This window comes from Polyodon spathula, chromosome 3, assembly GCF_017654505.1.
Source record: "Polyodon spathula isolate WHYD16114869_AA chromosome 3, ASM1765450v1, whole genome shotgun sequence".
NCBI classification, from domain to species: domain Eukaryota; kingdom Metazoa; phylum Chordata; class Actinopteri; order Acipenseriformes; family Polyodontidae; genus Polyodon; species Polyodon spathula.
This window is the reverse complement of record NC_054536.1, coordinates 32872105-32887019: the sequence shown is the minus strand read 5'-3', so window position 1 is coordinate 32887019 and position 14915 is coordinate 32872105. Positions and strand designations below refer to the sequence as shown.

The window sequence follows — 14915 nt, the reverse complement described above, 5'->3', positions numbered from 1 at the left end:
AAATAACAATACAAATAGTTATACAGTGGAATTTGATTTGCCAAAATTCAAATTTATGAAAACGGAAAATGGTAAATATTTAAATGGTAAAATAAGTGACTTTAATCTTATTGTTTCTCTGTCTCACGCTCTCTCACACCCTCTCTTAGCACCAGCGGCGGCACCTGGAGTTAGCATGCTCAGTGAACGATGATGCAGAGGAGCAGCGAGCCTGGGCTACCATTGGCAGGACTTTCCTGTTCCGCTATGAGGCCGACCAATCACAGGACAGCTTGAGGGAAGCTGAGGGAGCCTTCAGGAAGAGCCTGTGCATTGTGGACGAAAGGCTAGAGGGTAATTAGTGGTAGGGGGCTGGAGAGAGGTTTGGGAAGGGTGAGGCAGGACTGATTGGTGTAATTGCATACCCATTTATACCTGTATATACCTTACATTAACTATAAGTGACTCCTTTCAGTAATACCCACTGACATTCTCCTTTAACATGGATTACAAATGTTATCTTATTGTGAAGTCCTCTGTCCTCTGTCACACTGACCCGCTGCTCTCCTTTCTCAGGTAAAGTGCTGTCCCGGGAGCTCAGTGAGATGCGCGCTCGTCTCTACCTGAACCTGGGCTTTGTTTATGATGGACTGAAGGACAGCCAGCGATGTAGTGACTTCATCCGGAGGAGTGTCTTCATTGCAGAGTCAGTACTGCGCTTTCATCTGTTATTGAGAAACAGGATAACGTTTTATATTTATATTTAAAAACATAACAAGTAACAGTTGCTGGACTTATAATGCATGTATGCATGTAATCTACTGGCAAATTTGGTTTTCAGTGTAAATGGATTTTATTTCTCCAGCATTCCTGTTGTGTTGAAAGGAAGATGACTCTCTACAGACATCACTGTCTCATTAGCTCAATCCTTCACCCTCATTGTTTCTCTTTCTCTTTCTCTGCAGACAGAACCAGCTGCTGGAGGACCTGTATCGTGCCAACTTTAACCTGGGCAGCATCCACTTCCGCAACGGGCAGCACACCAGAGCTGTGCGCTGTCTGGAGCATGCCAAGGAGTGTGCTCGCAAAATGAAGGAGAAATTCTTAGAGAGCGAATGTTACCACAGCATTGGACAGGTAAACCACTGCATCTGTCCAGAAAATCAAACTGGTGTAAAGGAAATCACTTTTCTTTATTGTACTGGTCAGTGTGTGTGTGTTTGACTCTGTCAGTTGACATGTTTGCGTGTGTATTTCCAGTTGTACTGGTTTGTACTGGTCTGTGTGTGTGTTTTGACTCTTTTGGCCTATGTCTTCTGCTGTGATTCCAGGTGTTACTGAACCTTGGTGATTTTGTGGCTGCCAAGCGTGCTCTGAAGAAAGCCTACACCATGGGTTCCCAGCAGCCTTCTGAGAGAGGGGCAGTCCGGAGGAACCTCATGTACGGTAAGTTAGTTAACTGCTCTTCAACTTGTACTGGAGAGGGGGGGGGGGTCTGGTCTTCCCAGGGAGCGTTATAGTGTATATATAAAGGTGGTTTACTTGACGTATCTGTATTTATTTTAATGATGTAGTATTAGAGTTCATGGAGAGGCTCCAGAGAGATTTCTGTGATGAATGTTTAATGATATATTTTAATGTCACAGCGATTAAAGGCTGCCGTCTGGAGGAAGCCCTAGCAGAGCAGTCGGAGAGTGATGCCCAGGGGATTGTGGGAATAACAGAGCAGCTAGGAGACCTCTACTGTAAAGTGGGCTGTTACAGGAAAGCACTGGACTCGTACCAAGCACAGGTGAGGCTACAGGTTGGAAGGTGCAATTGTAGAGCTTTGTGTGTGCTTGAGCAGATTGTGCTTCAGTACCCAAGTTTAACTGTTAAAGTACATTTATAGAACATTTTACAGAAGACAAAGTTGATATTTTCCACTCAGTTTTTGAAATTGAAGATTTCTAAACAGCAATGCCTTGTGTCCAGTCCTGTCCAGTAACACCAGGCCGTTTAACCCCGTTTAGCTTCAGAGAGCTCTATTCCAAGTGTAATTGTTTCATCCTCCTCTCTCTCTCTCTCTCTCTCTCTTTCTTTCTTTCTGGAAGCTGTCTGGTGCTCAGTCCATGGGGAAGCCTGCGCGAGAGTTAACCGCGATTCATGTCTCGCTGGCAGCCACCTACACTGACCTCAAACAGCACAAGAAAGCTGTGGAGCATTACAGAAAGGAACTGGCGCTCAGAGAGGGGAGCCCTGTAGAGGTAAGGGGATACTACTGTGTCTGTTTTATACTGTACTGCAGGGGTTTTAACCCTTTTTGTACTTGCAAATGCCTTGGTACAAAGTCACCAAAACCAGGAACCCGCACTCAAAGGGGTTAATGTCTGACTTAGAAAATTATTCTTACATGCACTGTTGCTTCCTTGGATTGCAGTCAGAACATAAAGTAAAGAAAGTACTATAAAAATACACCTTTGTTGCGAATGGTGTGACAACTTTTAAGGCCATTGCTCTAAGCTCTGGGAATTCATTTAGATTTCCAGTCCAAAATCTCGCAAGACATTCATTTGTAACTGAACAGGCTGGTGGTGACGTCAGACCCATAAGAAACACAACACTGCGAGTGAATGCGCCGCGGTGTGTTCTGATAAACAAATAAATAAAAAGGTTTAACAAAACAGATAGACAGACAGACACTAAACAAACACAGTGAGTCAAAACCCAAACAAAACACTAATACAAACAAGTGTCTTGCTAGTTTAAACTAACACGTGTAGCAAACCCCGAGTGAGTGAAAAGGTCTCTTTTTATGCAGCTGTACCGAGACTCAATTGCTAATTAATCATTCAGTTGGAATCTCGGTACATCTGCCCGTGAACTAATTGTGCTTCCATCCTAATGCCCACTTTAATCTGCATGTGCATTTTTCAGTGGCTAAATACAAATATACACTTTACATTACCAGTGCTACATAACCCATGATCTGTGCACCACTTCAGTAATACATATAACAGACCACATTACACGCCACATACAACATATAACACAAACTACACACAGAGGCAGGGCACCCTGCCACAGCGACATATTGATTCTTGTTCAGTGAGCTGGTCCTCTTCCTTCTCCGTCAGACTTGAACCACTGCTTGTATTTTCTGAATGGGGGAACTGAATCCACATTTTGTTACGCAGCCGTGATTGAGATTCATGATTCAGACACCAAGTTGCTGAGATGGGCACAAATAATGTCTTTCACTGCAGTGTTTATGGCCAAATTCGAGTGTTCAGAGTTCTTCCACTGACTGGAACGTAGAAATAAATCCCAGCTCCACTCGCAACCTTAGAGAAAACTTCCTGTTTGTCGTACAGCTGTATGATATTGGCATTGCGACCTTGCATCGATTTGACTCCGAGTTCTCCAGATAAATCCGTAAGATATGCCAACTTTAACCATTCAGTGCCATTGAAATTAGCAGCAAGTTCCGTCTGTGAGTGGTTGTCTAAAAATGTCACGTACGACAGCGCGCAATTCAAAAATGCGGTTCAGAACAGCACCATGAGATAGCTAACTTACTTCTGAATGAAAAAGAGGAGCTTATGATCAGCACCCATTTCTTCACACAGCACACCAAGATATCTTGTATTTAATGCTCTGCCTTTACTACCTGCACAATGGTTTGTAGAACAGTATTTAACTCTGCCCTGTTTTTTGTAGCATACAGTGAGTCCGTACTACAGAAGGTGCCACATTTTTTTTACACGGCCAAGAAGTCAGTTTCGTACCAGGATATGCCATTTGTTACAAATAACTAATCAATCAATATGTATATTTCCTCACCAGATACATTTTGGTAGTTTCTTGCAAAAAATTAATTCAGATATAGCAGTAACTTCAGTAAACCTCACGAATGCTGGTAATTGGGCATCAGTTGATACAATACAATATCCTACAGTGTGAGGGTAAACGAGACTTCAACTGACCTGAAACTGCAACATCATAGTGAGTGTGATGCCTGCAGTCACCCGGAGCAACACGAGGGCTTGAAGAACAAAGTAATACAGCACGATAATATAATATAAAACCATACCATCCAGAAATATACAGTACAGTTTGAGTGCAGAGTCTCTCTGTATTGGCATTGCGTGTCTGTCTGAGGTTCTATCTCTGTTTATTTCAGGAGTGCGAGACGTGGCTGAACATCGCTTTGTCTCTGGAAGAAGATGGGTGTGTGTTAGAGGAGCTCGAGGGTTGCTACCAGAGTGCTCTAGAGTGTGCACAGCGAGCAGGGCTACCGAAACTGCAGGTCTGCCTGTCTCTATCTCTTTATCTTTCTTTATACTCTTTCCTCTGTTAAGATCTAATTAAGGCATTTATGTGGCAACCTGGCAGGTTGTGCAGTTCAGTGTGTGATTAGGGGAATCCTGCAATTGTCACACACATCCCCTGTTTTTTTAAGAGATGTGCGCGCGACTCCCTGAGTTTGTCACAAACCTTCCCTATACCCCCCCCCAAAAAATCCCAAAAACTAAATACAGGGCTTGAGACTGAAACTACAATGGTTTCAAATGCAACTAAAAATGTCAATATTTAGGATGTCGGTTTGTAAAGAATAAAAAGCCACCATATTGCATGTTTTAAACTGCAGTGTGAGAAGGATTGTTGCAATCTGATCTAGAGGTCCAGAGGTGCTGTATTAACACTAGCAGAATATATTAGCCCCAGTTTTATGCAGGTGTGATGGTGACCAAACGTGTAAGTGCTGTTCTTCTTTAGCAGCTCAGTATATCCCAAATGTAATAGATTTGGTTATATTGTTTACTATCAGTGAGAATGATTTCTTTGTGCCGCAGCTTTCTCAGTTAGATGATTGGCTGATAATATCTCTTAAACCAAAGAAGCTGACACAGTAATTAAGATGTTACCATAATGAGAAACAGTAATGAAACAGTTTTGTACTAAAACAGGGTCAGCTGCTTCAGGTAAAACCAGTTTATTTCTCAATCGTAAGAATGGTGAATGCAAAACAAATAGAAATACATTGGACTGTAATTTAGAGTGTACTTCTAAGGGGGGGAAAAAGGAATTACAAAATAAATGTACTGCAGCCTACTTGATTATAGTAGAAAAACTGCCATTCACCAAATTTAGCTCTCGCATTGTGGTAATGAAACAGAATGGTTTGGAAATAGCTAAAATATATTAGTGTGCATGCTGTGGTGTATTTAATATCGTAAATAACAACAAACTCGCTGAGACCTTGTTTTTACTGAAAAATTAAACGGTTACATGCTCTCAGATCAAGACTTCGCTGACTAACACTGAGCATGCGAGCTTCAACATGCTATTTCCCATATTACAGCTGTACACAATTAAAGGTGCAGTCACCAATTCCATACACACGTGCGAAATATCTAAAATATAAACATGCTGAGTTCAATAGCAGTTATCCGCCATATATATTAACCATTCACGGGGCTCATAAAATTTTGGTAATGGTACTTGCCCAAAAAAATGTCAAGTTGCCCATAATTGACCTATGGACTGTGATTTGTACAAAGTACACAGTACTCAATATATGTACAGTATCTCATGCCAAGGAAACACATGTATATGGATTAGGGAGTGGTTAACATGTAGAAAACAGAAAGTACTGATTAGATTAGAAACCTCAAAATGGAATGAGGTAACCAGTGCAGTACCACAGGGATCAGTATTAGGTCCTCTGCTATTCCTAATTTACATTAATGATTTAGATTCTGGTATAGTAAGCAAACTTGTTAAATTTGCACACGACACAAAAATAGTAGGAGTGGCAAACACTGTTGCAGCAGCAAAGGTTATTCAAAATGATCTATACAAGATTCAGAACTGGGCAGACACATGGCAAATGACACTTAATAGAGAAAAATGTAAGGTACTGCATGCAGGCAATAAAAATGTGCATTATAAATACCATATGGGAGATACTGAAATTGAAGGAATCTATGAAAAAGGCCTGGGAGTTTTTGTTGACTCAGAAATGTCTTCATCTAGACAATGTGGAGAAATTATAAAAAAGGCCAACAAGATGCTCGGATATACAGTGAAAAGTGTTGAAGTCATGGTAAAACTGTACAATGCATTAGTAAGACCTCATCTTGAATATTGTGTTCAATTCTGGTCACCTCGGTACAAAAAAGATATTGCTGCTCTAGAAAGAGTGCAAAGAAGAGCGACCAGAATTATTCCTGGTTTAAAAGGCATGTCATATGCAGACAGGCTAAAAGAATTGAAGCTATTCAGTCTTGAACAAAGAAGACTACAGGGCGACCTGATTCAAGCATTCAAAATTCTAAAAGGTATTGACAGTGTCGACCCAAGGGACTTTTTCGACCTGAGAAAAGAAACAAGGACCAGGGGTCACTAATGGAGATTAGACAAAGGGGGAATTCAGAACAGAAAATAGGCACTTTTTACACACAGAATTATGAGGGTCTGGAACCAACTCCCCAGTAATGTTGTTGAAGCTGACACCCTGGGATCCTTCAAGAAGCTGCTTGATGAGATTCTGGGATCAATAAGCTACTAACAACCAAACAAGCAATATAGGACGAATGGCCTCTTCTCGTTTGTAAACTTTCTTATGTTCTTATGTACTTTTACAACATCAAAATTCCATCGTTTTTCCAGATTTCCATTTTTTTTTTTTACCAGACTTGTGTTTTATTTAGTTTCTACTAGTTTTTTGATAGTTTTCCACATAGGCGGGCAGCCGCAGAGCATTGTAACTTTTTGATCCAGAGCAGAAGTTGCTCCTGGTTTTTTAAAAGTATCTGTCAGAATCTGGAGCTGCATATCTAGCAACAGACAATGCAGGTATACAAAAGAGAAGTAAGATACAATCTAAGAAATGTCCATTATTTGAGAACTATGTTGCATTATTTGCAAAAAGAATGTACAAGGTTGTATACTTGTGCCAAAATCGGATAGTATATTGGTACCAATAGTATACTAAAACCAGACAATTTTGGCACAAGTATACTTGCAGTAAGTTACTTTTTTGTAAGGGGTGATATTGGATTGTGATCCAAACTTCTTTACACCCTCTGCTAAATGTTAAACACTATGGGTGGTGAAAAATAACAAAAATGAAATAACAAATGTGCACACATTATATATTAAAATGTGCAAGTGTCGTCTATTAAACACATAAGTCAAATACTAAATACAGTACACCCTCGCTATAACAACCCTGTTCGGGTCCAAAGCCTTTTGTTCGATATAGTAAAAGGACAAACCAAAACGAACAATATAAGCTGCTGGAGTAAGTTAAGGAAATCACCTTGGATAAAGGCATTCGCTAAATTATTAATAATATTAGTACTGTTTTATTCTTTGATTTTCTTTATTACAGTATACACTACCAGCACTAAATAATAATAATAATAATAATAATAATAATAATAATAATAATAATAATAATAATAATAATAATAATGCGATTGTGAATAAAAGTAGAATTACAAGTAGTACCTATTTGTGGCATGCTGCATCCAATATATCCAATATATTCAATGAATTGGCTATATCCAATTCATTGAAGAACACAGTACACCCCCCCAGGAAAAAAAAAAAAAAGGGGCATCAGTGAAGTTTCAGTTACAAATATTAATTGAAATCTTGGTTCCTTATTAAAAAAAAAAAAAAAAAAAAAAAATGTTGCTTTGCCATGCCGGTTGCATAGACACGTACGAGCCAACATCAGCAGCAGTTTGATTTTTTTTTTTTTTTTTTTTTTTAATCAAACTCAGTCAGTATATAATTAGGGCCATATATAGCGAGACTATAATATATATATATATATAGATATATATATATATATATATTATATATATTTTATCAGTTCACTCGAGAGAGCAAGGATATAAATAGTGTATCTACACTCGACTGACGGTTTGGACCCGTGACTGTTGCTGCACTCGGTACAATAAGTTACAAGCAAGAAAGTTACGTTTAAAATAAAGTTACCGGTACGTTTTATTAATCACATTGAAGAAATGAAAAAAGCGGTGTCAGCATGCTACGTGCGAAATCTGAGTCAATGATAATAACTATCGTATTAGATTTTTTTTTTTTTTTTCCTGGGTTGGGAAATAATGTTAATAATTTTAGAATGGTAAGAACAAGATAACAAAATTTGAATCATGGTGAGCAGAGCAGAGTACAGTAGCTTGTAATTGCATTCTGTAACTTTGTTTAAAAAGTCATAGCCCTCAATATAAAGGTGTATACTTTGGCTGTCGTAGTGTCAGACACAGTCACGTGACATGCCAGCGCTGACTAGATAGGATTGCTTGAGTTGTCAGGGGTGTTACACGGGGCAATCCTCGCGTGATTTGGTCACAAGCAATGTGTACGTGTACGTCACCCCGGAAATCACTCGAGCATTACCAAAGAAACACATTGATCCCACTAAACGTGTTTTACCAGGATGATCTGTGAGCGGAATCTTGATTGGGAAACCGCTAATTGATTAAAGCACATAACATTATCTTGTTGAAGAATAAAAAAAAATCGGATTGTCCGTCGGGCAAGCAGCCCCCCCCCCCTCCCAAAAAAAAACACGTTGTCTGACACATTTTTTTTTGGTTGTCCCAGAACGTAGGGCTAGCGATTTTGCAAGCCCTGATTCAGCAGAATGAGGCCACCAACATTGTTACAGTTTTAGCATCACTTTATGTAACTTAATACACCCTTGGCGTGAGATGGCATTAATAAACCCTCAAGTTATCTCTCTTGGGGTTTATATGTCATTTCACTTTTCGGGCGTGTGTCACGTTCTACACACCTCCCATTTATCTGTAGCTGTGGATAGTTTTAAAGCGAGATATTTTCTGAGGAAAACTAAACTAAAAAGCGTTTTGAATTTTGTTTTGTAACTTTTTAAATTACTGTAAACATAGTAAAAAATCGCACCTTGTATGTGTCAACCGGTAAGTTTGTGAAATCCTAGCAACGGGGCAATGGTGAGAGAAAGATATTCTAACGGTGGGTTGATCAAATTGTTTGTCAGTCAAGCTGTTTGTATCTTATGGCTGTGAAGTAGTGGTGCAAGAAGTGGAAGGGGCAGAGTGTGTGGGAAGACAGACAAATTCGAACTGAGATATGAAGTGACTAGAAATTGGAATAAACAGTAAAAAATATGCCAAACATGGAACCAGGTCTGTGTTATTGCCGGTGGCGATTTACTCTTCTTCAAATAACTTCCACACGAGTTCAGCAGCAGCACTTCCTGATTAGGCCAACACCTTTAATTGTATATGTGTGATTTAAAAGTGAAACTGCAAGCATTAGCTACTATGCAACACCAGTTAAGAGTTAAGCAGTGCTACCTTGTGTGATTATTGGACAGTAACCACGAGAGACCGGAATCCTGGGAAGAGGTTATAATATGTTCACACTGTGAACTGGCAAAATAAGTTCACCTACTCTGACACATACAGCACAGTCGAGGATTGCAGAAGCTCTCCCTCTCACTCTCACGCTCCCTGTCTCTTAAAGCATCGGGTGTTGAAGCAGCTTCTGATAGTACAGCAGAAGCTGGGCTCTCCTGACACAGACAGCACAGTCTCCAGATTGAAGGACCTCTGTGGGTCGCCGGGCTGGAGTGATGGAGAGAGCGAAGGAGAGGAGGAGCATGAGGAAGAAGAGAACAGCGAGGAATTGGAGGACAGTGACCTGGAGCTGTCGGAATCTGGTGAGGGGGAGGGGGGGAGGGTAGAATGTACCCATGCCAGAAACCTCCTATCTTGTATAAAAATAATTTAAAACACTGAACAAAGACATTTCTCAGTCTTGCTCAGAAAGAGGTGTGTGTGTGTGTGTGTGTAAAAATAACAAAGCAATCTGGATTAAGTTGAAAAATACACAGCGGAGATATACAGGATTCGGCGAAGGTACAGTAATGCAAGGTAACTCCTACAGGGTGTTCTGTAACATTTTGACAAAATTAAGGTGGCTGTGTGGTCCAGTAAGTAAAGAAATGGGCTTGAAACTAGGATTCCCGAGCTCACTCACTGACTCATTATGTGACCCAGAGCAAGTCATTTAACCTCTTTGTGCTCCGTCATTTGGGTGAGATGTTGTTGTAAGTGACTCTGCAGTTGATGCATATTTCACATACCCTATTCTCTAAGTCGTCTTGGATAAAGGCGTCTGCTAAGTAAATAAATAGTAATAATGTTTTTTCACTACAAGCAATGCTGAACACTGTCCTGTTCTCTGTCAGTACTGCATGTCTTAATGACACTGCAGAAAGAAATCATCAGTAATGTTGAAGTTGAATACTCTCCCTGTTCTCTGTCTGCCACAGAGGAGGAGGAGGAGGATCTTGATGGGTACCAGAAGGCGGTTCCTGGCAGGAGGAAGGTTAAGCAGGTAGGTGGAGTGTGTATTAAGTTTTATTGCTTGTGGGGATCTGGGTTGGGAGGAAGGGGGAGGACGGAGGATGGAGGACGGGGTGGTACATGGAGGACACAGGTTTATAATTGATTGTATTGTTTATTTTCATGCACAAAGACTAGAGAGAGAGAGCGAGAGAGAGATACTAGAGACACAGGTGTTCTGTCCCATCCTGTCCTATCAAAGATTTTCCTGTCACGATAAAATGTTCAATAAAATTTTTGTTCCCATCCTGTCCCACCAGAATCTTTCCCACCCCGTACTGTTCCGTACGTATAATTTTTTTTCATTCCCGTCCCATCCCATCTTGTCAAATGCCCTGTCCCATCCCAACCCGTGATATTTAAGAAAAAGAAAACACTTCTTTTAACCTCTTTCAGGGAGGATTTTTTGGGTTTCCCTTTTTTCTTGTGTTTTTCATTCTCATCCTGTTCCTAGTTCAAGTTTTAAAATGTCATGTACTACTGCCATATTACCTATTACAAGAATAACAAGAACCGCACAAACCTACTTCAACTGTTTTATTATGCATAACATGTTGATAACACAAAAAAACTTGAGTTTCACTCCAACTTGAATGCCTAATAAGTTTATTTAATCCAATTACTGGCTGAGGTTGACATTTAAAATTAGTTGAGGTCTTTTACAGGTTTTTTTTTTTTTTTTTTTTTTAAATGGTCTGAAGCAAGCAAGGTTGAATTGACTGGGTGGGCTTGTGACATCACTAAATGGGGTGTGTCAATTAAAATGAGTGTTGTTGATACGAGGGTTATAGTGTCTGTCTTGGTAAATATATGGATACCCAGAAGTCTGAGTACGCATTAGATTGGTTCAATTTTACAACATCACATATTGACTGATTTAATATTACATCATCTAAAGTTCTTGTAGCTTGTCTGACAAACTAAAGTTTGGTTCTGCTCTTCAGCTTTCAGTCTTGCTCCCACCCGCTCCTGCAGCCTTCAGTTCTGCTGCCATCCGTTCCTGTGAGATTTGAAAGTCTTTATTCCCGGTCCCACCCGTTCTCACCCATTTCATTTCTGTTTCCATCCATTCTTGCAAACATTAAAAAGAAATGTATTCCTGTACCGTGGGAATCCTTTCTTAATGTCACTCTCTAACCAGGACACATTTTTTTCTGTTACAAAGTCATAGTCATTAATTTATGAGATAGATTGTTTTTAATTGTATTATTTTTGGGGGAGTAGAACTGGTGTGGGTCGGGGCACCTGTAGCTCGGGGTGAGTGGTGCGAAGAACATGGATTTTCCACAGCCCTGATATTGAAGTCTTACAGTGTTGAAGTCTTGGGACTTACTTGCAATCTATAAGCAAAAACACAGAAACCTGTTGCACTGAATACTCGTTGTCTTCTCTTTCCCTGTTTCCAGTGGAATCGTCGAAATGAGAAAGGCGAGACAGTTCTACACCGTGCTTGTATTGAGGGCAACTTGAAGCAAGTCCAGTGCGTAGTGGATAAGGTAAGAGTGACTGGACCACTCAGAGTCTCCCCTCCTGCTGCAATAGTGAGCAGGTGATCACAGTTTCACATGTTATAATACAAGTTGCAGCTGCTGCACTGTCAAAGCCACATATCACAATGAGCATTTGATTTAGAGACTTCATATTTGTGAAGTGTGTCTCTTATGAGTTCCCAACCTTTCTATTACTGCAGACCAGCAAACCGACTTAAAGAACTTTTGCGGAGCGGTGTTATGCCTAAAAGTGTCACTGCCAAATAGTGTCACCTGGCAGAATTTGGCATCTATAGATGCCAACTAGTGTCACATCGTTATTTAAACGGAGACACTATTTGGCAGTGACACTATCAATAAAAATCAACCCTTTACAGATTACATGCCCACAATATACTGTGAAACACATAGTGCATTATAATGTAACGTACTAACGTGCATGCACATCATATTAGAAAATATATATTTGTAATAATAGTGTGGTTATGGGTGATCTATTGGCTCTAGGTAAATGTTGTCTGTTTTAAGTTAAACCAAGTAAGTAGTGAACTCCATAAACCTGCTTTTTATGCGTGGAAAAAAGTATTCCGTTTGGTTGCATCTGCAATTAATAAAGTTTACAAACTATATTACCCTATACGAGTTGGAAGACGTCTGTCGCGCAACATGTAACTCATTAAGTACGATAGGTTACAATAAATTATGCTTTACTTATTTAAAACATGACCATACAGTCCTAAAATGTCAACATACATAGCTGAATTAAGTAAAACAGCAGATTAGCATTACAGTATTGTACACCATGGCTTTATATTACGAGACTACTTTCTCTTAATATTCGATCAAGGCTTGTCTGCAATAGTGAAGCCGGAGCCGTGGACCGGCAGCAACTCCTCTGGGGACCGGCAGCGGTCCGGCGCGTGGTCGTTGGATACCACTGTCTTATGACATTGTCCCCTGGCTGGTACACAGCTAAGGTCAATTAAAGGTGTTGTCCAGTACAAATTAACTTTTCTTCCTCCCCTTGTTTTGATTTGTTTAAAAAATCCGAAACCTTTTATATTAGTATTGAAGACTGGACCATTGAATCATTAATTTCAGCTCTCCCTGAAATAGCTGTGCACCTTCTCAAAGTGCTCGTGGACTCTGTCGTTCTGCAGTGTGGAATCGGTGGTGAAAGTGGCATGCTGAAGATCTTGTATTTTAGTTAGACATGTGCTTATTCAACATCAGTGCCCTACTTTTCCTCAAGTTTCTTTACATGTTTGTTAGTGTAAGTAGATTATGTACTGATTTCTACAGTTGGCACCTCCTAATCGGAATACTGATAATCAGGATTTCTGCTTAAATGGGGATACGCCTCTGGGAGACGGTTTTTCTCAATGCTGTGCCGTTTAATTGGGAAGTCACTTTGTTTTAATTGGGATACAGTATTTTCAAATTAGTGCAGTGAGCACGTGATTACGCTGGGACTTGTGTAAACCACGTTGAACTCTGGAAGGAGCTGGAGTTTCTCAGACTGCTGTTGCAAAGAAAGTTAGCGTGTCAACATCGCAGGTGCCTCACCTTGTGATAAGATGTGATTTTCATTTCATGTAGAAATAATAAAAAAAAAAAAAAACTGCAATTTTTGTTTGGGAATAAAAAAAAAAACAATTGACTCGTATTGGAAATTATGTATTTAACATTTAATCATAATATGATGTGATTTCATTATTTTTCTTTTCATTTAGAAACAAAACAGTGTCACTAAGGTTGTCTCATGCCTCTCTTAATTTGCACAGCCGCTTATTTGGGATGTTTGACTTTCTCTCGAGGTGTCCCGATAGAGCTGCACCATTTCATTTTTTTAATTGAAAACATTTTCATGGCTCTAAATTGGCAAAATGGCCTTTAGTTCAATATTTGTAGAGGGCACCAAGGCCACTAAACTGAAGTCAAGGCCAAAGTGTAGGATGTTGTGTAATTCTGCTTAGAATATATATATATAAAAAAAAACAATTATTAGCCACAGAAATAAACAACAAAGTTTAACTTAATAACAACTGTTTATTTGTTCAGAAAATTCAGTTGTTTGGCAAAAGCTGCCTGTCTATTTTTAATTGTATGAGCTGTGTGGTTGCTGGCATGGGGGTGACTTTTACGTCCACAGGGTGAGAAAAGAAGTGTTTTTTTTTTTTTTTTTTTTTTTTTTTTTTTTTTTTTTTTTTTTTGTCAAACCACTTCACTGTTAGGAGGAACACAGCTGTCCTCACTGAGACCACACAGAGAGCAATTCAGAGGCAAGGCAGGCAAGGGGTAGCCGTGCACTGAGAGGACGGCGAGATCCCTGACCGGGAAATGAAACCTCCCCACCGGCAATCCGAATAATTGCATTGCAGCCTAGGTTTGAGCCTATGAGGATGTAGCTCCCTACGCCGAAGGCATTGGCTTTTTTACCGCTACACCATGGGACGATTTTGTTAACGTTAATAGCATATATTCCACACAGTTTAACATGAGGTGTGTTTTGTCCTACAATGAATGCAAATACTAATGCTTGCCAAGGTCATACTCTCTCTTCCTCTGGCAAGCCAATATTTCAAGGGTATGTTCTCTTTGTTTCAGGGTCACCCGCTGAATCCCCGGGATTATTGTGGCTGGACCCCCCTCCACGAGGCCTGCAATCACGGGCACCTCGGTAATCCTCTCCTTTCTGTCTCTCTCAGTCTTGTCTCTCTCCCTCACTCTCTCTGTGAATGTTTTACAGGTTGTGTAGTATTAATGTGCCCCCCTTCTCTCTCTCGGTAGATATTGTAGGGTTCCTGCTGGACCGCGGTGCGAATGTCAATGACACCGGGGGCCCTCACTGCGATGGGATCACACCACTTCATGACGCCCTCACCTGTGGGAACTTCCAGGTAGCGCAGCTGCTGATTGAGAGAGGGGCCTCTGGGACATTGAGGAATGCCAAGGTGAGCAGGGCAGCGCAACACTGACTCACACAGCATGGAGGATACACAGGGCTGCCCAGCACTGACTCGCACAGCATGGAGAC

At 40.3% G+C, this 14915-nt stretch overlaps 1 protein-coding gene across 2 annotated transcripts in view; it reads left to right on the top strand.

Moving 5' to 3' along the window:
- Nucleotides 1-14915, top strand: part of tonsl (tonsoku-like, DNA repair protein) — a 32686-nt gene that overhangs the window by 2687 nt on the left and 15084 nt on the right. The window contains exons 4-15 of one of the 2 annotated variants that reach the window (XM_041245063.1): nt 150-333; nt 556-685; nt 945-1116; nt 1311-1425; nt 1626-1771; nt 2073-2225; nt 4142-4267; nt 9505-9700; nt 10316-10380; nt 11795-11884; nt 14486-14558; nt 14669-14778. In XM_041245063.1, coding sequence (XP_041100997.1) covers nt 150-333; nt 556-685; nt 945-1116; nt 1311-1425; nt 1626-1771; nt 2073-2225; nt 4142-4267; nt 9505-9700; nt 10316-10380; nt 11795-11884; nt 14486-14558; nt 14669-14778 — 1560 coding nt within the window. Of the gene's footprint in view, nt 1-149; nt 334-555; nt 686-944; nt 1117-1310; nt 1426-1625; nt 1772-2072; nt 2226-4141; nt 4268-9504; nt 9701-10315; nt 10381-11794; nt 11885-14485; nt 14559-14668; nt 14833-14915 lie in introns of both variants that reach the window. The other variant, XM_041245062.1, reaches the window with a different exon arrangement.